General features: G+C 52.9%; 1 protein-coding gene across 4 annotated transcripts in view; it reads left to right on the top strand.

The window, feature by feature from the left end:
* The window catches only part of ARHGAP23 (Rho GTPase activating protein 23), a 77,507-nt gene extending 57,609 nt beyond the window's left edge, over nt 1-19,898 (top strand). For 3 of the 4 annotated variants that reach the window (XM_070226210.1, XM_023652649.2, XM_070226208.1), the window contains exons 17-24: nt 224-302; nt 2,865-2,938; nt 3,210-3,299; nt 3,962-4,087; nt 10,578-10,619; nt 11,121-11,217; nt 13,337-13,368; nt 17,362-19,898. In XM_070226210.1, the coding sequence (XP_070082311.1) occupies nt 224-302; nt 2,865-2,938; nt 3,210-3,299; nt 3,962-4,087; nt 10,578-10,619; nt 11,121-11,217; nt 13,337-13,368; nt 17,362-18,408 (1,587 nt within the window). In that variant the 3' untranslated portion in view covers nt 18,409-19,898. Of the gene's footprint in view, nt 1-223; nt 303-2,864; nt 2,939-3,209; nt 3,300-3,961; nt 4,088-10,577; nt 10,620-11,120; nt 11,218-11,642; nt 11,666-13,336; nt 13,369-17,361 lie in introns of all 4 variants that reach the window. The other variant, XM_070226209.1, reaches the window with a different exon arrangement.
* Nucleotides 19,899-23,010: the final 3,112 nt, after the last annotated feature.

The raw sequence follows: 23,010 nt of genomic DNA, 5'->3' as shown, positions 1-23,010 counted from the left end.
TAACCCTGATGAGTCCTCTTAGCCCAGAGATCCCTGGTCTGGGCAGAGCTTGGTGTGAGTGGAGCCCAGGGAGGGCCTGGGGTGGCCTGGGTTCTGGAGCTGGCCTAGCTTGGAGGCATGGGTATCTGGGCTGGGCCTGGCTGGCCCTGGACCTGGGGGCATGGAGGTTTAGGGGCATAAGGCTGAGCCTGCACATGGTCTGACATCTTTGCCCCTTTCCCAGCGCTGGCAAGACCTCAACGTGATCAGCAGCCTGCTCAAGTCCTTCTTCCGAAAGCTCCCTGAGCCTCTTTTCACCGATGGTGAGCAGGGTGCAAGTGGAGGATGGGAGCGGGGGGACATGTGTCTGTGCGGTACCCGACCACGTTTTAAATTGGATTCATTGGTTTTACTTTTTGGGTTTTTATTTTAATACAAAAGAAACATGTACTTGTAAAAAACTTAGGTAATACAGACAGGAATCAGGTAACATGAAGGTCCCTGTCATTCTCCCATCTCCTGTCCCCAGAGGTTTGACTAACACTTTCCTGGCATTTATTATGGGCCACGCACGACTGCCTACAACACTCCGTGAGGTAGGTACTATATCTCCTCTTTACAGAGGAGGAAACTGAGGCACAGAGAGGTTAACTGACTTGCCCAAAGTCACACAGGTTGCAAGTGTCAGAGCCAGGATTCGGCCCCAGGCGTCAGGCTCCAGAGCCCAACTCTTGACCATTTGCCGAGCTGCTTATTAGCAGTTTGTTGTGTTTCCTTCCAGACCCTCTTACACGCATGACAAAGACACACATACATACATAGGGTTTGGAGCTGGGTGAGTTCAGTGGTGTGCTGGTACATGTTCAACAGCTGGCTCTCGAGGGAAAAAAAGCCTTGATTTGTAGCGTTTTCCAATTTCCATGGTATAAATACTCCCGCCATGGCTTATTTCAAGCTCCCGACGTGCCGTCGCCTACATGGAGTTGGGGAGAGATGCACGCGATCGGCTCTCAGGAGCCCGCGTGAGCAGTCTCCAGCAACCACTGGGTGAGCGTTCTTAACAGAAGGAGGCTTGTAATTCTGAGATTCCCTCAAGTCAGTACAAAGAGCTCTCCCTCATTCTCTGTTTAAATCAACCACGTAGTACTTCATAGTCTGGAGAGATTATAATTTATCTAATCGCTCCCCTATTGATGGATTTTTAGGTTGTCTTTAAATTTTTACTATTACAAAACACGTCGCAATGACTTTCCTGGAACGTGTCCTGTACACCTGCATCGGTGTCCTCCGGGTCGATGCCTAGATGTAGAGTTGCTGGGTTGAAGTCCTGGTAAACATTTTTGAAAGCTCACGTCAAGCTGCGCTCGACAAGACGAAGGCGCTAGTTCACAGTCCCACTGACGGCACCAGAGAGTTTGCGTCCCACACCCCATCAGCACTGGATGTTAGCCATATTTTCAACTTTTGCTAATCGGAGAGGGGAAATGGCACCTCATTATTGTTTTCTTTTTCATTTCCCTCATTTCTGGGGAGATTAACTCTCTTTTCATTAGTTTATTGGTGTTTTCTGTTCCCTCTGTAATTGTCTGTTCAGACTATGTGCCCATTTTTCTGTTGGGTTGTTTGTCTTTTTTTGTATTGATTTGTAAGAGACTAGCTCTTGTGTATTATGGATATTAACCCTTTGTTACTTTTTGCAAATATTTGCTCTTGGTCTGCCATTTGCCTTGTAACTTTTCAGTATAGAAACTGAAAACAAGTATAGTCAAAGCTGCTAATCTTCAATGGATTCTGCATCTCATGTTTAGGAAGACTTTATGGTTATAAAAGTATTTTCTTATTTTCCTCAATCTTTTAATAACTTTTCTATTTGGCTCTGTAATGCAGTTAAATTTGTTTGTGTATTGCATGAGTTAGAAATGGGTTTTTTTTCCCCCAACAAGATAGCTAATTGCCCCAGGGACGTTAATTGATACCCGCAGCTTTCCCCGCTGATTTGCATGCCGCCTTTATCACCTAGTGAAGATCCCCACAGCCTGTTTCTCTCTTTCTGCCTTATCCTCATCCGCCTTCTCTACCCGTTCTATCTTTTTAGTATGTTTCAGTATCGGGTAGGGCAAATCCTCCCTCATCATTCTTCCTTTAAAAAGTAATCTTGGGGCCGGCATGTTCCGCTTCTCTGCGGCCCGAGGTTCACCAGTTCGGATCCCGGGTGCAGACATGGCACCGCTTGGCAAAAGCCATGCTGTGGTAGGTGTCCCACGTATAAAGTAGAGGAAGATGTGCACAGATGTTAGCTCAGGGCCAGTCTTCCTCAGCAAAAAGAGGAGGATTGGCAGTAGTTAGCTCAGGGCTAATCTTCCTCAAAAAAATAAAGTAATCTTGGCCGTCCTTGTGCATTTACTCATCCGGCTAAGTTTTAGAATAAACTTATCACATTCCATTTTTTAAGGTTCCCCATGGACTTCTCCTAAAGGGAGTTGGGGGAATCCTGACACAGATGGGGAGGGGTGTCTGGATGCTGAAAGGTCCCTCCCTCTCTCTAGGTGACCATCTCTTCTGACCTTGTGGTGTCCTTGTCCTGGAGACTGGGGCAAGGACCCCTTTTCCAGTATCAGCATGCAGCTCAGGTCTTATTTCTTCCCAAACGAACATGCCTGGGCTACCCCAGGTCAGGTGCACACCTGAGTGCAGCTGTGGTGGGTTTGGTCACGTGAACACAAGGCCATGGAGCCCCCCAAAACTGGAACAGCATGGGCGCAAACCACCAACCTGCCAGCAGGGCCTCCTCAGCCGGCCAGGGCCTTCAGCCCGAAATCAGCCCACTCTGATCATGGGAGAAGGGCCGCCTCCCACCTCTCTAAGGAGTCTTCCTTGTGTTCTAGACAAATACAACGACTTCATCGAGGCCAATCGCATTGAAGACTCGAGGGAGCGGTTGAAGACGCTGCGGAAGCTGGTAAGGAAAGAGAGACGCACTTGGGCAAAAGGTAGATTGCACTGGAGAGCCCACTGTCCCAGGAGGCCTGGAGTCCAGGGCCACCGATTCCCTGTGACCTTGGAGGAGCCCTTCTCCACTCTGGGCCTCAGTTTCTCCCGTGTACGAGGGGAACGGTCAGAGGGTAGATTCCAGACCCCCTGAGATAGAGCAGTGGGGACCTCTTTAGGGCTTGGTGGGGAGTGGGACAGGCCATCACGCCGGGTCTCATGCCCCTTCTCTCTCCCGCCAGATCCGGGATCTCCCAGGACACTACTATGAAACACTCAAATTCCTCGTGGGCCATCTGAAGACCATTGCTGACCACTCGGAGAAGAACAAGGTGGGTGGGGGCTGCGGCGTGCGGTGTTGGGGAGGGAAGCGGACTGGCATCTTCTCAGCATGTTCTAAGGTCCTCCGGATCAGATCCTCTCAAGCCCCTCTGGGCACAGCATCCTCCTTAAAGGTTGTTCTCTCCGCACCACACCCGCGCCTGCCAGCCAGTGCTTCTCCCCGGAGAGCCATCTCCTGGGTTTCTGAGGGTCTTCCAGAGGCAGCCAGCCACAGCCCCCTCTGTCTGATGGAAATCTCTCCTCTGATCTAGCTTGAATCCCTTGCATTGCATTTTCCTAATCAAACCTCTGTATCTTATTCTGCAGCAGGGAAAATGAGGGGAGCTGTAGGATTTCTCCCAGTCCTAAAATACCCTTGGAACCTCCAATGGGTCCCCACTCCAGGATCTCCCACTGCTGGCACAGTATGGGTGTGCAGGTTGGGCACTGCCATGGCTGCCAGGCCTGGGGGTGAGTGGGGCTGCAATCTGGCCTGTGCTCTCCTCACCAGGCACCTCCATGCCCGTACAACGGGGTGTCCAGCCCCTAAGCGAGGGACAGATCAGGATGTAGTTGGGACAGGGGCCTGAGGGGCCGGAGTGAAGGAGGCCTGGGGACTGGAGTCTGGAGCTCCCAGGGTGTTGACCCTGACCTGACTCTCTCCCTGGCCCAGATGGAGCCCCGGAATCTGGCCCTGGTCTTCGGGCCGACACTGGTGAGGACGTCCGAGGACAACATGGCGGAGATGGTCACCCACATGCCGGACCGCTACAAGATCGTGGAGACGCTGATCCAGCACGTAAGCAGCGGCCCCAGGCCTAGGCCATGTGCCCTGGGCACCTCGCTCCTGCTCGCCTGGGTGGGTGTGCTCGGGGAAGGGTGAGGAGGCTTCGGAAAATGCTGCCGGAATGGCGAATGCCCTTCGGAAGCAGTAGGCTGCGTGCCGAGGCCAAACAGGAAGGGATCCTAGAATCCCTGTGGCTCTGGGCTGTCTCATCCCCAGCAGGAGGATGCGGAGGCCTCTGAGCCTCCAAGATGTGCGTGAGGGTCAGATGGAGGAGGAAGGTCAGGGAAAGTGCTCTGGGTTGGAGAGTGGAAGGCTTGAATGCAGGGGCGCCATCAGAAGGCGGCCCCCAGGAGAGGTTCCTGGCAGAGCTGAGCAGACGGCTGCAGGGCTGGGGTCAGAGCTCTGCCCTGCTCGCCCCACTGAGGCTTCAGGAGGAAATGGTGACGCCCCGGGTAGGGGGAGGTGGATGGGACAGGGCAGGGCATGGACTGAGGCAGGATCCTGCACTCGGGCTGCGTGTGTTTTGGGCTGGTCCACGTCCCTTCTCATGGCTGCCCGCAGGCGCCAAGAGCCCTGTGTTTCTGAGGATCCTTGTTGTCGGTGACGGGATGAGAAACCAGAGCCGCCAGCAGAGGGCGCAGGAGGCCTTGGTCTTCCAGACCCAAACCCAGGGCAGCACCACTCGCTTCTGGGGTGCTCAGTGGTGTTTTTATGAATCAGAGATTTTCTATTTCCAGATTTTAGTATGGCCTATGGTCTGGCCCACAAAGGAGGGAACCAGACCCCCTCCTGCTAGGAGAAATAAGATTGTCAGCTGGTCCAGGGAAGGGGAGCTTCAGCCTCCCCCACCTCACAGACACTCTAGGAAAGGAAAACCAGGTCATGTCACACCCATTTTACAGATGAGGAAACGGGCTCAGAGAGGCCAAGTGACTTGCTCAAGGTCACACAGCTAATAAGTGGCAGCCCCAGGATTTTAAGCCACATCTGTCTGGCCAAAGCCTGTGCTTTCCTACCCACCTCCTGGGAGGGCAGATGCCAGTGTCTGTCCTAGAGCCGGCTTTGGAGTAAGGGAGGCTGGCCAGGCTCAGTGAGGGGAGGCAGTGGAGTAGACTTTGGTCGTGATGACTGGCCTTGTCCGCTGGTTTCCTCCCTTCACTGCGCAGTCGTGGCCCTGAGCCATAGGAGGAAGCATGGAGGCCTGTTCTCATTCTGATATTGGGACCGTCAGCTCAGAGGCCACTCCAGAGCTGTCGGGGAGGCCGGGGCTGCCGGGCAGTGTCAGGGACGGACCCTGATGAGGCCTTGGTCTGGGGATGCTTGTCTCTCTTGGGAAAGTTCAGCTCCCCAACCCAACAGGAGCCCCCAAGAGTGTCTGCTTTGGCAGGGGGCGGGGGGCAGTGGAGAAGAGAGGGACACTGGCCCCATGACTCCCAGAGAAGCTCCTGGAAGCCCAAGGCCTGTGGTCAGCTGGGGTGTCAGGCAGCCTTCAGGGAGGAGGGAGGCCAAAAGTGTGTCCATTGCCCTGCCCCAGGGCCCCTCGGGGGAGTCCCCAGCCCATGGCAACCCCTCCTCTGGCCAGGCGGGCAGGAGGTGGAGCATATCTGTGTCCTTCAGAGGTGTACTCCCAGCACCAAGCCTAGTGCCTGGCATGTAGTGAACACTCAGTGTTTGTTGAATGAACGAATGAATGAATTGCCATTGAGGTTATACCCATCTGGGCTTTCCCACTCAGGGATTCATTCCTGGGAAGGAACTGAGCTGGCGACCCTCCATTCTCTGCCTCCTAGCACTTGAACATCAGTCCTGAGGATTGTCAGGTGAATGAGCCACCTCTCTTGCAGACCCCTTGAGCCTATGCAGCAGAGTCTGCAAGGCTGCATCCAGCCCAGAGGCCCTTTAGCCAGGGACCCATGTAGGCACGAGCCCAGGTAGGACCCGACTAGTGGCCAAGGCTGCTCTGGCTGTGGCTCTGAGCCCCTGGCCAGTCAGGGGACAGCTGGAGTTACTGGGCGACATGACTCCTGCTGGGAGTTCTAGACACAGCCCTCACCTGCCTCCCTACCAGGGCCTCCATCATCCGTGGACCCTTGGACAGCAGAGCTGGAGGGGCCTTAAGGCAGCCACACTTGCCCTTGATCAGACAGAGGGTGGAAAGGGAGGTGTGAGGAGGAGCAGGGACCTGGCCAGGGTCGCTCAGCAACATGGTGGCAGAGTGGAGACGAGCAAACTCCGCTGTCCAGCCTCCCAGAAGCAAGTCACCAACCAGCTCACACCATGTTTGCCGAGTCGGTTGGACCCTGACCATGTCAGGCATTTGTCCATTTATTCGCTCAGCAGGTGTGGTGATACCTGCTGTGTGGACGCTGGGCTCTCCCCCCTCAGCACAGGTGACTGGTGGGGCTGCACACTTCTTTGTAGGCGGCTGTCCTGTGTAGCGTAGGATGCTGAGCAGCATCTTTGGCTAGATGCCAGGAGCACGCCTCCAGCTGAGACCATTGAAAGTGTCTCCAGACGTTGTCAAATGCCGCCTGGCGGGCAGAGTCGCCCTGGTTGAGAACCACCGGTGTAGCAGTTGAGGGCACTGGCCCTCGCTCCACTCCTTATGTTTGCGTGACCTTGGACAAGTTATTTACCCTCTTTGTGTCTCAGTTTCCTCATCTGTAAAGTGGAGATAATAATAGCACTTACCTCACCGGGTTATTGTGACGGTCACATGAGTTAATCACTGAAATGGTGCCTGGCAGTTAGTGTTACATGAGAGTTAGCTATCCTCGTCGTCGTTGTCATCCTCGTCATCCTCCCGTGCCAGAGACAAATGCAGGTGCTGGGAACCCAGCGATGATGGGACTCAGGCCCTGCTCTGAAGGAGCACTGCCCAGTGAAGACATCACTTCTGCGTGCTCTAGGCGAGGCCCAGGGACGCCCCACAGCAGGACCCAGCCCTGCCCTGGGTGGAGGGCTGCGATGCTCTTCAGGGAGCTCTCGAACTGTCTTAAAAGACCACGAGGAACTTAGCCAGGCAGAGAAGGGAGAAAGCATTCCAGGCAGAGGGAACAGCATGTGCAAAAGCAGGGTGGCCTGAGCTACACAAATTCTTCCAGAGAGCCATGCACCACCAGAAGGTTCCTGTAGCCTTCTAGGTTCCCAGAGCACCCTTATGCACCCTCAAACCTGAGTTAAAGGCTGGCTTTTTAGGGCTCCTTCAGATTAACCTGTCTCTGGGGACCACACCTTTCAATAATAATAGCTAACATTTATTATATGTTAACGTGTTGTACTAAATGTTTTAAGTACAGTATTTCTTTTTTTCTTTTTTAAGTTGAGATATAATTGACATATAATATTATATTAGTTTCGGGTGTACAACATGATGATTCGATATTTGTATATTGTGAAATGGTCACCACAATAGTTAACGTCTGTCACCGTAAGTGGATACAATTATTTTTTTCTTGTGATGAGAACTTTCAAGATTTACTCTCTCGGCAACTTTCAAATATGCAGTACCGTGTTATTGCCTAGAGTCGCCATGCTGTACATTACATCCCCGGGACTCACTGATTTTATAACTGGAAACTTGTACCTTTTGACTCCCTTCACCCGTTACACCCATCCCCCACCCCCCATCCCTGGCAGCCACCAATCTGTTCTGTGTATCTATGAGATTGGATTTATTTTATCTTTTTAATTTGTTGTTGTTTTTTTTTTTGGTGGAGAAGGTTGGCCCTGAGCTAACATCTGTGCCAATCTTCCTCTATTTTGTATATGGGGCACCTGCCACAGCGTGGCTTGACCAGTGGTGTGTATGTCCATACCTGGGATCCAAACCTGCGAACTCTGGGCCACCGAAGTGGGGTGTGCGAACTTATCCACTACGCCACTGGGCTCGCCCTGATTTCTTTTTTTTTAGATTCCACATATAAATGAGATCATATGGTATTTGTCTTTCTCTGATTTATTTCACTTAGCATAATGCCCTCAAGGTCCATCCATGTGGTCACAAACGGCAAGATTTCCTTCTTTTCTATGGCTGAATAATATTCCATTGTATATATCCACCACATTTTCTTTATCCATTCATCCATCGATGGACACTTAGGTTGCTTCCATCCATGTCTTGACTATTATGAATAATGCTGCAGTGAATATGGGGGTGGAGCTGTCTTTTTGAGTTAGTGTCTTCATTTTCTTCAGATAAATATCCAAAAGTGGAATTGCTGGATCATATAGTAGTTCTATTTTTAATTTTTTCGGGAACCTCCATACTTGAGGAACCTCCAGAATGGCTGCACCAATTACATTCCTGTCAACAGTGCGCAAGGATTCCCTTTTCTCCACATCCTTGCCGAAACTTATTATTTCTTGTGGGGTTTTTTTGGTGAGGAAGATTGGCCCTGAGCTAACATCCGTTGCCAATTTTCCTCTTTTGCTTGAGGAAGATTGTCTCTGAGCTAACATCTGTGCAATCTTCCTCTATATTTTGTATGTGGGATGCTGCCGCAGTGGGGCTTGATGAGCGGTGTGTGGGTTCATGCCCGGGATCCAAACCCGTGAACTCCAGGCTGCTGAAGTGGAGCACATGAACTTAGCCACGACGCCACCGGACTGGCCCCTCTTGTCTTTTTGACAATAGCCATACAGTATTTCATTTTAATCCTCCCCACAATTTTCAAAGTAGATACTCATATTATGCCCATTTTACAGAGAAGTAAATAGAGAGGTAATCTGCCTCAGGTGAACTTGAGCCCGAGACGACTGACTCCACATCTTGCATTTCTTTCTTATCCTCTCTTACTCTCTTCTCTTCTCTTTCTTGTTTCTCTTCTGTGCCGCTCGTTTGCGTTAATCACGTGCCTGACTGTGATTGATGATAACTGAGGTTCATGCGCGTGGTCACAATTGACCTCGCAAGTCTCCCTGTACTCCTCACCTGGCTTTGCCTCCTCCACAAGTACCCACTCTAACAGGTTAACACGTGTCCTTCAGTCTGCCTTCTAAATGTACGGATGCCCTTAAATGTCTATAATAGTCTGTGTGTCTGACTTTCGATCAGTGAGCTTAGCTCATTTACTTTATTGTAATTTCTGTACTGTTAGGCCTTATTTCTGCCATCTTAAATGCCATTTTCTTCCTTTTTTAAATGTAATTTTTCTTTTTACCACATTTTCATTTTATTCTCTTTTTTCGGTCTGCTCCACCTTGCTTTTGATGGATTGATTTTTATTTTTCTGATATGAAAATTGTACATGTTCTAAAACCTATACTTATATTTCATTATACAATTATAAAAGCCTATACTCATGTTTAATTTTTGCTATCAATTTCTCGAGCTTGTCAGTGTCCGTGTCCCCCTTCCAGCCCATCTAAAAGCCGAGTACCGAATATACTGTCCCCTGTCACTGGTTTCTCCCTCTGCATTTGAATTCTAGGTTGTCATGGATATTCTCTGTGTGTTTGCATATATGTGCGTGTGTGTCATTGCTGGTTTGATAACAATGGCCTTTTATATACTATTATCCATCCTTCTCAGAGCTTGTTGCTCCAGCTGGATTCATTTCTTTACATGCTCACGTGCTCAGTCAAGAGCGTCTTTGGGTAGTAAACTCTCTGATGTCTTAGAATAACTTTAGATCACACTCAAATTTAAATGAGAGTTTAGCAGGGTATAACAATTCCAGGCTCAAAATTCTTTGAAATTTGTAGTCTAGCAACACATTGAAAATATTACTTCCGTGTCTTCTTGTGTCTGTTGCTGCTGAAAGCTCTAGTTACAAACGATACTTGTTCATTTGGAAGCAATCTGTTTTTGTTTTTCAGAAAACTTTTAGAGTTTTATCTTCAAGATTCTCAAATTTCACAAAATATATTTGAGTAGGATTTTTACTTTATTTTCTAGGCTGTTTGGCATTTATGAGAAAACTCTTGCCTGCCTGCCCCTCGGGGAGCCTCTTAACACCGCCCTCCAGGTGCTCCCCTTTTCTGGGCAGGGGCCCGGCGCCCCAGGTGTCCTGTGGAACCCCGACCTGTGGGGTACGCTTAGCTGTGGCCCGGCCGCCTGGTTCCTGCAGTGGACCTGGCTGGCACCAGATGGCGCTGCTGCCCCTGCTTCTGGCTGACACTGGGGTGTGAGCCATCATGTGAGCGCTGAACAGCATTTAGCGAAAAACAGGCAAAGAGAGCAGCTGCCCCGAGCTGTCATCAGTCTGTGCCCGAGCCCTCTCTACCTCTAGGCTGCGTGCCCTCCGTTTGCTCTCCCCAAGGGTTTCTCATAGTCTGTAGAGTGGGGTTCCAGGCTCCATCACCTCTCTCTGAGACCTCTCTAACAGCCCAGCCAGCCTGAGGTTTGTTGAGAAGAGGGGGGACCCCCTCCTGCCAATCTGGCGCTCCATCAGGCCCCTGGGTGGATCCTCTGGACCGAGCAGGGGGTAGCCCGTGTCCCCCTGTCTCCCCTCAGCCCTTCCTATGCTGATTTCATCACTTCCTTTTGTCTCCTCCGCAGTCAGACTGGTTCTTCAGCGATGACGAGGACAAGGGAGAGCGGGTAAGTGAGGCAGAGGGCTGGTGGGCGGGGTCTGGTCTGAGGTGGGCCTCATCGCAGGTGTGTGTAGAGGGCAGCAGGCTCCTCCGATCTGATGGGAGACACGATCCTCACCTTCATGAGCCCCTCGTCTGAGGGGGTAGATATGGGCCTTGCCCTGAGGAAACTGAGTCCAGGAACAAAGGTGGTCCTCACTTCCCAGTGTTGTGTGGAGGACGCGGGGCTCAGGAAGGTCCAGTCTGAGGGAGGAGGCACAGCTCAGCTGAGGGAGCAGCTCGAGCCTTCGGGGTTCCATCAAGGTGTTGGGGAAGGCACCGAACAGCCTCATGGGGGACATGTAGGACCTGCCCTCAAGAGTGCCTGACTGGTGAGGGAGACAGTCCCTGTGCTGGTGAGCCCCACCCTGGAGGAGGGACATGGCCCTGTCTTCAGGGTACTCCACTCTGTGGGGTCCCCAGTCCAGCCATCTGAGGATGTGCTGGCTGACCCTCCTTCTGTTTGCAGACCCCTGTGGATGACAAGGAGCCTCAGTCAGTGCCCAACATCGAGTATCTCCTGCCCAACATTGGCAGGACAGTGCCCCCTGGTGAGCCAGGTTCAGGTGAGTGCAGGGGACTGGGGAGTGGTGGGGGTGGGAGCTGCCTTCCTGAGGGTCCCAGAGGCCTGGCCAGATGCCCAGCTTCCCCGCTCCTGCCCCAGCGGGGCCCTTCCTGCCCCCACCTTGGAGACTGGGCTGTGGCAGGGCCCTTTCCCTCCCTGGGAGGTCCAGCTTGCCTGCGTGTCCGCCTCCTCGTCCGCTCAGCTCCCTCCACCCTGAGCTGGGTAGGAGCTTTGTCCGCCCTCCTTCACTGGTTTCCTTCCTGAGCTTTTTATTTCTCCCGGGCTGTGTCCTTCTGGGCATGTTCCTCTTTTTAATTTTTCTTCCTTTTCTCCTTGCACCCTCTGCCCCTCCTCCCTCTTCTCCCTGTGCTCTCCTCCCATCCCCTGGATCTGCCCCTTCTCTTCTCCTCCCCGCCCCTCCTCCAGCGGACCTGTTGGAGATTTAAAGGGTACAGTGTGGCATCGCGGCCTCGGTCACTAACAGTGGCGGGTGATTATAAGAAGGCTGGGCAGGCATGAGGGGCAGGCAAAGATGTCCTGGGCTGTGAGGACCTCACCCTGACATACGAGCTACCCACGCTTGTTAACAGCTTACCCCCACCCCAGCCCCCTCCTGTCCGAGAGCGCTTTCTCAGGTGGAAGGAGGCCTTCGCTGGAGCCGGATCCTTTCCCCTTTCCAGGAAGTCTGGGCACCGTCTGGCTGTCCGCCTGCAGTGCCCCAAACTCTGTGGCCTCTCTCCATGCCGAGCCTGGCCACTTCTGGTTATCTGGGCTGGGGCAGGCCTGGCCATAATGGAACCCAGCCTCTCCAGACACAGTGATGCCCCCCGCTAGAAGCCTCCCTATATCTATAGTTCCTGCCTCAGTTTCCTCCGAGGACTGGCTCTTCCTGCTTCGGAAACCAGAGCGCCTGGTCACTCGGCCCCCAAGGCTTGTTTCCAGGCCTCTGGCCCTCTCATAGCAGAGTAGCCCAGACTCAAAGGAATGGCTGGTCCCTTCTTGGCTCAAGCCACTAACTCCTCCCACCCTGTGGGTGACCCGCCCTTGGTATTTTGACCGCTCCTGTCTGACAGAGGCGTACCACAGCACCCCTAGTTGCAAGAGTCATGCTCAGGGAGGGGGCCTGAGGCTATGGCGGGTGGGAATGGCAGAGAGGAGCCCCCTGTCTCTTCTAATCACCTGCCGCCGCTCCCCGCCCCGTGTGTGTTGCTGTGTGGTCAGCTGTCCGCTCTGCTCACTGTGTGTGGGGGAGGGCTGGGGAGGAGGCGTCTAACTTGCTTGCGGCAGAGTGTGGATTAAACGCACCGCCCACTGCCCCGCCCGCCCTGGGAGGTCCTTGGATCTGCCTGCCCTCTCCCCAGTCCTGGGGAGGACACTGCCAGGACTTGTTTCTGGTTCCTTCTCCACCCCAATGCTATTAGGGGAGTGGGACTCAAGTCCCACTGATGTAATGATTTTACTCCCCTCCGTAACTGAGGTACTAAACCAGGGCCCGGCCGCATAAGGGCAGATTGGCTGCTGGTCTGGAGGTGGAGCCTATCGAGGCTCCAATCGCCAGCGCACTCTGCCTCCTGTGTCCCGCCCACTTCACGCTGCCCCTGTACACCGTCTTTCCCCTGGTCCCTCTTCCTTCTCTCACTTCCGTCCTGGAAGTGGGGAGGGTAAGGGTGGATGTAGGGCCTCCACCTCTCTATGCACTGTGTGGTCTCCATTCCTCCAGAGCATCCGTGATTTGCTGTGTTTCATTGTTGTGGTTTCCGTGGACTGCATCTGATATTTGGCATTTTCTCTCCAGCACTTGAGTGTCACAGGGACAGGAGGGGAGGGGAGAGGAACTAGGCTCAGAGAAATGCCCCACCCCTTGCCCTTAACCCTGGGCAAATGAGGGTCCAGTGCTTGGCAGCCTGATGTCAATTCCTGTCGTAAAAGGAAGCGGTGATTGACATTATTCTCTGCTCCATCCTTATCCCAGAGGAAATGACATCAGAGGCCATCACACTCCTGGGGCCTGGGGACATCTCAGGTTTATGAAGCCTTTGAGGAGAGGGAATCGTGTTCACAAGACAGCCTTCTCTTGCCTCAATCCAACTTTCAGTTTTCTTTCTGTCTCTCACCAACAGATTCTACCACCTGTAGTTCAGCCAAGTCCAAGGTAAGTGCCAAGGCAGTTCTGAAGGCTTTGTCCCTCTGCAAGCCGGCCCACTTTGCTTTCTGGTCAAGGGAATTGGGAGAATTGTGACTGGAGCCCGAGGAAAGTTGAGGGTCACTGGGAAGGAAGGTGGAAAGTACTGAGTGTCCAAGGTAGGCTGAGAAGTTGCCCGCCCTAGCAGTGCTTGGTGAACCATCTTGTGTGGTAGAAGGATCTGGCCTGGGAGTTAGGTGGCTGGGAGGCAGTGTTTCCCAGTGGTTAGAAGTACAGACAGTCCTGGGTCTGAGTCCTGGCTCCACCACTTAGGAGCTTTGGGACATTGGGCAAGTTATGTAGCCTTTTTTTTGCTGAGGAAGATCGGCCCTGAGCTAACATCTGTGGCCAATCTTCCTCTTTTTGCTTGAGGAAGATTCACCCCTAGCCAACATCTATGGCCAGTCTTCCTCTATTTTGCATATGGGTCGCCGCCACAGCATGGCTGACGAGTGGTGTAGGTCTGTGCCTGGGAACCGAACCTGGGCCACCAAAGCACAGTGTGCCGAACTTAACCACTATACCACTGGACTGGCCCCTGTGACCTCTTTCTGATACTCAGCTTCCTGATCTGTAAATGATGACAATATTTATCCCTGTAAATGGGGTTAATAACAAATATGTCTGATATAATAACTATCCTTTAAGGTCTTTGGAGAGCCCAAAGCAAGCAGAAGGAAGGAAATAATAAAGATTAGAGCAGAAATCAATGAAATTGAAAACAGTTGAGAAAACCAATGAAACCAAAGCTGGTTCTTTGAACCAGGTCTCACAGCCAGCTCAGTGCCTGCTCTGGAGCCTGCCCTCTGAGACAGAATCCATTAGGCAAGGATGCCTGCCCCAGGTGGACCCTGCCCAGCTGTTAGCCTAGAGCTTGGTGGCCATTCAAGCTGTGATCACAAAATACCATAGGCTGGGGGCTTAAACAGAAATGTGTTTTCTCACGGTTCTGAGTCTGGAAGTCCAAGAGCAAGGTGCAGGCATGGCCGGGTTCTGGTGAGGGCTCTCTTCCTGGCGTGTAGATGGCTGCCTTCTCCCTGTGTCCTCAGGTGGCTAAGAGCGAGCGATGGAGAGAGCAAGCTCTCTGGCGTCTCTCCCTGTGAGAGCACTAATACCAGCGTGTTATGGCCCCACCCTCAGGACCTCATCTGAACCGCATCACCTCCCAAAGACCCCGTCTCCAAATACTGTCGCATTGGGGGTTGGTGCTTCAGCATAGGAATTGGGGGGGATACAATTCTGTCCATAGTAGTGGGTGAAATCAGCTAAACTTTGGCTGACAAAACTGGGCTTATTTCTGTCTGAGTCTCTAAGCACAGGCCAGGTCCCAGCGAGACCAGTGTGCCTGACACAGAGCGGGTGCTCATTATGTCAGCTGAATGCACTGGACAGAAAGAAAGAAGGCTGCTCTAGTCTGGTGCCGAGGTCCCCTGTAACCTCTCCATAGAGCCTCTGCCTGCACACCTCTGGTGACGGGGAGCTCACTCCATCAAGAGACTGCTATGGCAGAGAGCAAGTTCATTATAGTGACCTGAGTCACTCTCCACGCATTGCTCCTGCCAGCCCCCAGGTTTCCCATAGCCTCTCTCTTGACCTTTATGTGAATCTCCTGACCTCTGCCTTCCCTGCGAGTGACTGTTCCGACCTCCTTGCTTCTGTAACTCGCCGGGCTGAGAGGGTAATGATCATATGGTCCACTGGCCTCTCAGGTCTCTCAGAGAGCACTGGCCAGGGGAGAAAGCAGCACTGGCCACCGTGGGCCTCAGGTTGGCCATCACAGTGCTGCAGTGTCACATGACTCCAGGGGCAGCCATGGCCCAGGAGCCACATGCCTGTGAATCCCGAATCCCTGATGTGCCTGGCTTTCTCAGAACTAACTGATGTGAGAGAGGGTGTGCAGGATGCGGTGGCCACACGAGGCATCTCTGTGACTCCTCCATTATTACACTGTGGCAGAAACAGGAGGTGGCCTGTGAGAAGGAGTCGAAGGGCAGGTCATTCCAGCCCCACACAGGGACCCATCCCAGCATCTGCTTCTCCAAGGCTGTCTAAGCTGAGGGGACTCCATTCCCCAGTGGTGCGTTCACTTTGCGTTTATGGAGCACCCGTTATGGGCCGGCCCTGTGCTAGGAGGCCTGGAGGCAGACATGGAGAAGCACAGACCTTGCTCTCAAGAACTGAGAGTCCGATATAGATGATGTGGAAACAAAGCTATTGTGATGTGAGCAGGGCCGGTGTCGGTATGTTTTCAGAGGGCTATGGGAACTGGGAAGGGATCGCCCAGCTCGGCCCAAGGGAGGGCTGAGGCTGCTGCGCAGAGGCTACTGGGTTTGAGCTGGGCCCAGTAGGAGGAGTAGGAGCTCAGCCAGCAAATAGGGCAGCGGAGACCACGGGCTGCCAACGTTAAAGTGCAAATAATATCAAGGGAAGGGCTGGTGGGCCAGCATGGCCAGAGGGGAGGCTGTGCTGGGGTTGGGGTCAGGGCAGGGAGGGTGCTAGGCTGGGAGAGCTGGGACAGGTGGTGAAGGGCCCTGTGTCTGTGCTTTCTCCTGGTGGGGGTGGGTCCTGCAGAGTCCGGAGGTGAGCAGGGTGCTGTCTTGCCTTGGAAGGACTGACTGTTCTGGAGGAGGGAGGTCGGGGGTGAGGCAAGGGTGGAGGCAGGGAATCCTGTTAGGAGAAGGCAGAAAGGCCCAGAAAAGGCAGACTGAGGGCCTGAAGGGAGGATGATGAGGATGAGCTGGCTTTGGAAGTTGTTTCTGGAGAATGGAGAAGAGAGAAGGTGGGGCAGAGGTAGGGAGCATAATGTGGCCCCAGATGGGTGAGTTCAGGTGCCTGCCCACAGCCTGGCAGAGAGGGATTCACAGCTGGAAGAAGAGTTCTTTCTGGAACCCACGAGATGGAGAGTTTGGTGTTGGACAGGGCAGCCTCGGGAACAGGGGCATTCAGAACGGTATTTCCCAGGGAACCTGAGCAGAGAGAAGAGAGAGGGGCTGAGACGGCGCCCTGGGAACAGGCTTCTTAAGGGGGAAGAAGAGCCCCCCAGAGGCAGAGGAGAGGCCGGAAAGGAAGGACTAAAATACCGGGTTGGAGGAGGCAGTGATGGGGTCGTGGGCTCCCCTGGAGACTGTGGAAGGCCAGGACCAAACGCCCCCACGGGGCTTAGCAGTGAGAACAGCAGCAGGACGCTGCCCAGCTTGGGGTTGGAAATCACAATTTGGGAGCAGCTTCAGTCCAAACCATCAGACTGTGCAGGCTCCTTTGGCCACTTTGGCAGCAGAGCTGGCGGTTGGATTGATCTGGGGTGGGGGGCTGGGGGCTTGGCTGAAATGCATGGCAGTGGGAAGTGATGGGAAAGGGCAGTGAACTTGGGCAGGTTGCCCTGGAGAGGCCTGTAGGTACTGGGGTGGAAATGCAGGTTTCCAGGTGGGAGTGAGTGGAGCTGGGGGTGGGGGCAGGAGCTGGGGTCAGAGAAGGGTCCCTGCCAGGCTCTGGTGATTACAGCCCTGGATGGTATATGTGAAATGGGTTCACGCTGTCAAGGGTTTTTCACAGTTGAGAGATTATTATCACCAGAGTTGTGTCTAAAGGGTTTACCTAGCGCTGGATATGGAGAGCGGAGTGGAAGTAGGGGTGGGGGAGGTGGGAGACCAGCCCCAGTTTACAGGAAAGAGCAGAGAGTCCGGATTAAGACCAGAGGGGCGCCAGGAGTCTTCAGGATTGGGAGGCGGCCGCAGGGGGAGTCTCTAGAGTGGAGAGTGACACTCCAGCTGGGACGGTGGTCGGAGGGGAACAGCCGGTGGCGTGCTGGGCTGTCTTGGACCTGTTGAGATCCGGTGCTATGGGGTGGAGGTGTCCGGGTGGGAACGCGGACGGCGCTGAGGCCCTCCTGCCTGGGGCTGGGAAAGAGGGCGGCGCTAGCGCAGGTCTGGGCGCCTCTTGCATACGGACCTGTCTCCCGCACAGGGCTCGTGGGCCCCCAAGAAGGAGCCGTACGCCCGGGAGATGCTGGCGATCTCCTTCATCTCGGCCGTCAACCGCAAGCGGAAGAAGCGGCGGGAGGCGCGGGGGCTGGGCAGCAGCACCGACGACGACTCGGAGCATGAGGCGCACAAGCCCGAGGCGGTGGCGCCGGCGCCGGGGGCCCAGAACCAGCCGGAGGGGCAGCTGCCCGGCGCTGCTGTCCCCGAGGCCCCCGGGCGCCTCAGCCCCCCGGCGGCGCCGGAGGAGCGGCCGGCCGCGGACACGCGCTCCATCGTCTCGGGCTACTCCACCCTGTCCACCATGGACCGCAGCGTGTGCTCGGGCGCCGGGGGCCGGCGGGCGGGCGCGGGGGACGAGGCGGACGACGAGCGCAGCGAGCTGAGCCACGTGGAGACGGACACCGAGGGCGGCGCGGGGCCCGGGGGGCGCCCGGCGCGCCGGCCCTCCTTCAGCTCGCACCACCTGATGCCCTGCGACACCCTGGCGCGCCGCCGCCTGTCCCGGAGCCGCCCGGACGGCGAGGGCGCGGGCGCGGGCGCGGTCCGGGGCGGTCCCCGCGCCGCCGAGCTGCCCGGCTCGGCCTCGTCCAGCAGCCAGGAGTCACTGCGCCCCCCGGTGGCCGCGGCGGTGGCGGCGCTGGGCTCGCGGCCCTCGCGCATCGAGGCGCTGCGGCTGCGCCTCCGCGGCACCGCCGACGACATGCTCGCCGTGCGCCTGCGGCGGCCGCTCTCGCCCGAGACGCGGCGGCGCCGGAGCAGCTGGCGCCGCCACACGGTGGTGGTGCAGAGCCCGCTGACCGACCTCAACTTCAACGAATGGAAGGAGCTGGGCGGAGGGGGCCCGCCGGAGCCCGCGGGCCCTCGGGCGCACAGTGACAACAAGGACTCGGGCCTCAGCAGCCTGGAGTCCACCAAGGCGCGGGCGCCGTCTTCCACGGCCTCGCTGCCAGCCGCGCCCGGCGACCCGGGGCCCTTGCAGAGCCAGCCCCCACGCCGCTCTGCCGCCTCCCGCCTCCATCAGTGTCTGTGACCAGCACCTCGCCCCCGCGCCGCTCGCCCGCCACCCAGAGCCCCTTTGGAAACGGGAGTCTTTTTTGACTTGCAGCCCTCTTCTGTGGCCCTGAGTGCATCCGGGCGGAAGTGGAAGGGCGCTGGGGCCCTGTCTCTAGTTTGGGTGCTGGAATTGGTAGGGGTGGACAGAGGAGAAAGCCTGGGGGACAAAGAGTGTGAATGGGAGGGACGAGGCTCCGGAGGTGAGGAGGGGGATAGGCTGCTGGCGCTCTGCGCAGCTGCTGGAGGTCTCTGTCCCCTGGATAGGTGAGAGTGTGCCCTTCTGGGCCTTTCTGTGTCTGCACTTAGGGACCTTTGTCAGCCACGGGGTGTGGATAGGGAACCCCCAAGTCTCAGACTAAAGGAAAGACACTGAGTGATGCTGGCTTTTCGCTCCTTTCCTCTGCACCCCCCCCCCCCCTTAGCTCCTAGCAAAGAGAGGGGGGTTGTGTCTGTATGTCTGGGGAGAGGAGATGTAGGGTGGTGGGGTCTTGGGTGGGGGTGGGGGGTTTGTGTGTGTGTGCGTGCGTGTGTGTGTGGTTACTGTCCAAAGGTTTTTCCAGTAGCAGCTTCTGCCACTCCTCCCCCCTTCATCCCCTCCCACCACCAGGGCTCCCTGCCTTCGGTGCACACAGGGATCCGGCCCCCCTGCTGCTTGTCAGAGCCAGAGAAGGGGCTGGAGCCACTCCCCAGAGGCAGGACTGAGACTCTCACCAGGGCCACTCCCTTGCCCCCCAACTTTTGCCAACTTCTAAATCACCCCCCGAGCGCTTTGACCACGGGGAGCTGCCCGTTCCCCAGACAGTTTGAGGAGGGTCCAGGGCGCCCCCTGCGAGACCTCCCTTGCCCTTCTTTTTGTTCTTCCAGCTGTGCCTGCTTCTTCCACAGCTCAGGCACACAGACCCGCACCTTCTTCCCTTTAGGAGGGGGCGTAATAAGACATCCCTGGTCTCTCTCTCTCACACACACGTGCACACACGCACCAACTTACGGATTTATGGGGTCTGAGCTGGGCCGTTCCTCCATGATGGGCGGGACCCAGCCCTCTCTTCTCCCCACACGGTGTAAATAGACCTCAGATCACCCACACACGCCCTCGCTCATTCCAGGGAAGCCCAGGTGGGGTGGCGAAGCCCACTGGCACGTCTATCAGTCCTCTTGTTTTATGCAAAGATTTGCTGTAAAGTAGATTTCTCTCTCCTCCCTCCCCTGTCCTTTTATTGTAAATATTGTCTCTAAATGTGTAACATATTATAAAGAATTTATAAGGATTTTTAAAGATGTTTTGCTCATTTAAAAAAGTGTTGTAACAGTGTTGGGTAAGCCTCCGGCCCCACGTCCGCATGTCTCCTTTCACTGTGTCCTTGACACACCTCTCTAGGCGACAACTAAGATTTCCTGCTTCTGAACAGTCCTGTCTTAAAAGTATAGTCTATATCTTGGAAATAAATGGCCTTCCTTGAGGCACAACTCAGCTGTCTCGCTTGTTTTGGAGGGAGGAGAGGGCCAGAGCGGGGCTGACTGGGGGGAGAGTAAGGTACCTGGCCCGCGGAAGGAGGGCTGTGGGGGCTGGACCAGACGGTGGCAGAGTGGAGGCAAACCTCCCTCTCCTGGCGGCTGTGTAGGTGTCCGGGGAGACTGATGTCAGCAGACACAGGCATAGAATAGAAGACGCAAGGATGGTGACCCTCATTGCTGCGGGAGGTTTCCGTGCACCTGCTCTCTCTGTTCCTGTGGAGGCCAGGCAGGAGCACAGCCACCTTCCTTCTCAGGCCTGCCTGGACCTGCGGGATGGTCCAGAGGTGCTTCCCAGCAGACAGGAAGTTTGGGCAGGCCCGGGCCACTGTTGGGGCCCATCCTGGCCGGCTGTCATAGGCACTCTGGGCCCAGACAGTATCCTAAGAGGACAGAATGGCTTTTGACCTTTGTCTTATTCACATGTGTCCGCTTACAGGGGCTGGGCTGCCCGCTATGTCATGGCTCTATAGTTGCCCCTGCCAGCTTCCAGGCTGCCTCCCCTGAGCCTAGTACCCATGTGTAGGAAAATCAGGTGAGAGTCATCAAAGAGAACCTAGGGAGGAGCCGTGGAGCTAGGAAGAGCGTAGCTGCTCACTGAATCCCCTTCCTCTACCTGCCCCCCAACCATAGGTTGTTTTTTTTGGGCAAAAGAGCTAAGAGCTAGTGTTACTCTGGGCTCACACCAGCCCCAAGGGCTTTATGTGTCTTAAGACAATCCCCCAATACTTTTGAGCTCTGCATCATTATCTCCATTTTATATATGAGGAAACTAAGGCACAGAGAGGTGACGTTACTTGTCCACTGTCACACAGCTAGTAAGTGGTGGAGTCAGGATAAATCCAAGCCCAAAGAAAGGACTTAAGGACAGGGTTACCTGCCCACTGGACCACCTTCTCCAGGCTGTAGTAGGCTTTGGATGAGAATAGAGATTTTGATCCTGTGCTCTCCTTCAAAAATAAAGGAGAACTGAAGACATCTCCATTAAAGAAAAAGAGAATTTGTCATTAATACACCTGCCCTATAAGAAATACCAAAGGGAGTCCCGCAAGCTGAAATGAAAGTACACTAGATGGTAACTTGAATTCACAAAGAAAGAAAGAACACCAATAAAGATAACTACATAGATATTATGAAAGACAGTATAAACATTTTTATTTGTAATTTTTTTCTTTTTTGCCTCTCTTTGTGTTTCAAAGGCAACTGCGTAAAGCAATAATTACAAAACTGTGTTGATGGGCTTATAATGTATAAAGGTGAAATTTGTATGACAATAATAGTACAAAGGAGTGAGGAGAGAATGGAGCTATATTGAAATAAAGTTTTTGTGTACTATTAAAATTAGGTTAGTATTAATCTAAACTATATTGTTTTAAGTTAAGATGCTAATTGTAATCCCCAGGGCAACCACTAAGAATATAACTTAAAAAATATTGTAAATGAAACAAAAAGGGAATGAAAAAGATACACTAGAAAATATCTATTTTACACAAAAGAAAGCAGGAATCAAGGAATAGAGGAACAAAATAACCATAAGACATATGAAAAAAAATAGCAGACATAAATCCTACCTTAGTAATTACATTGAATGTGAATGGAATAAACACCCCAATCAAAAGGTAGAGATTGGCAGAACAGATTAAAAAATATGATCTGACTGCATGCAGCTTACAAGAAATTTACTTTAGATTCAAAAACACAAAAAGGTTAAAAGTAAAAGGATGGAAAAAGATACCATGCAAAGAGTTACCAAAAGAGAGATAGAGTGGCTATACAGTATGAGATAAAATAACTTTAAAGACAAAAATTGTTACTAGAGATGAGAAGGACATTTTATAATGATGAAAGGGTCAATCTATCAAGAAGATAAAATGATTATAACTGTGTATGCTTCTAACAACAAAACCTGAAGCAAAAACTAACAGAATTGAAGGGAAAGTAGGCAATTCAAAACAATAGCTGCAGATCTACACTTTCAATAATGGACATGGGGCTGGCCCCATGGCCAAATGGTTAAGTCCACACGCTCCACTTCGGTGGCCCAGGATTTCGCCCGTTCAGATCCTGGGTGTGGACATGGCACCATTCATCAGGCCATGCTGAGGCAGTGTCCCACATAGCAGAGCCAGAAGGACCTACACCTAGAATGTACAACTATGCACTGGGGGACTTTGGGGAGAAGAAAAAGAAGATTGGCAACAGATGTTAGCTCACATGCCGATCTTTAGGGAAAAATAATGGACAGGACGACTAGGCAGAAGATCAACAAAAAAGTAGAAAACTTGAACAACACTGTAAACCAACTAGACCTAACAGATATCTAACAGATATCCAAGAAAGACCGCACCCAACAGCAGCAGAATACACATTTTCTCAAGTGCACGTGGAACATTCTCCAGGATAGACCATATGCTAGACCATAAAACAAGCCTCAATAAATTTTAAAGGATTGAAATCATACGAAGTTTGTTCTCCAACCACAAAGAAATTAAATTAGAAATTAACAGCAGAAGAAATTTTGGGAAGTTCATGAATATGTAGGAGTATAGAAGCATACTTCTAAGTAACCAATGAGTCAAAGAAGAAATCACAGAAGAAGTTAGACACTCCTTAAGATGAATGAAAGCAAAACCACAACGTATCAAAGCTTATGGGATGCAGCTAAAGCAGTGCTTAGAGGAAAATTTATAGCTGTAAATGTCTATTGGAAAAGAAAGAAGATTTCAGATCGATAACTTAAACTTTCACCTTAAGAAACTAGAAATAGAAAAGCAAACTAAACCCAAAGCAAGCCAAAGGAAACAAATAATGAAGAGAAGAGTGGAAATAAATGAAATAGAAAATAGAGAAAATTTAATAAGACTAAAAGTTTTTTCTTGGAAAAGACCAACAAAATTGACAAATATTTAGTTAGAGTGACCAATAAAAAAAGAGAGCTAAATATTTGTCAATTTTCTTGGTCGTTTCCAAGAACCAAGTTTTAGTTTTATTAATTTTATTAATTTCTAAATTAATTTTGTCTATTTTTTATATTTTTATGGGTCATTATGTAAATGTAAACCACAGC

This window comes from Equus caballus, chromosome 11 (assembly GCF_041296265.1).
Source record: "Equus caballus isolate H_3958 breed thoroughbred chromosome 11, TB-T2T, whole genome shotgun sequence".
NCBI classification, from domain to species: domain Eukaryota; kingdom Metazoa; phylum Chordata; class Mammalia; order Perissodactyla; family Equidae; genus Equus; species Equus caballus.
This window is presented reverse-complemented; position numbering and strand designations above follow the sequence as displayed.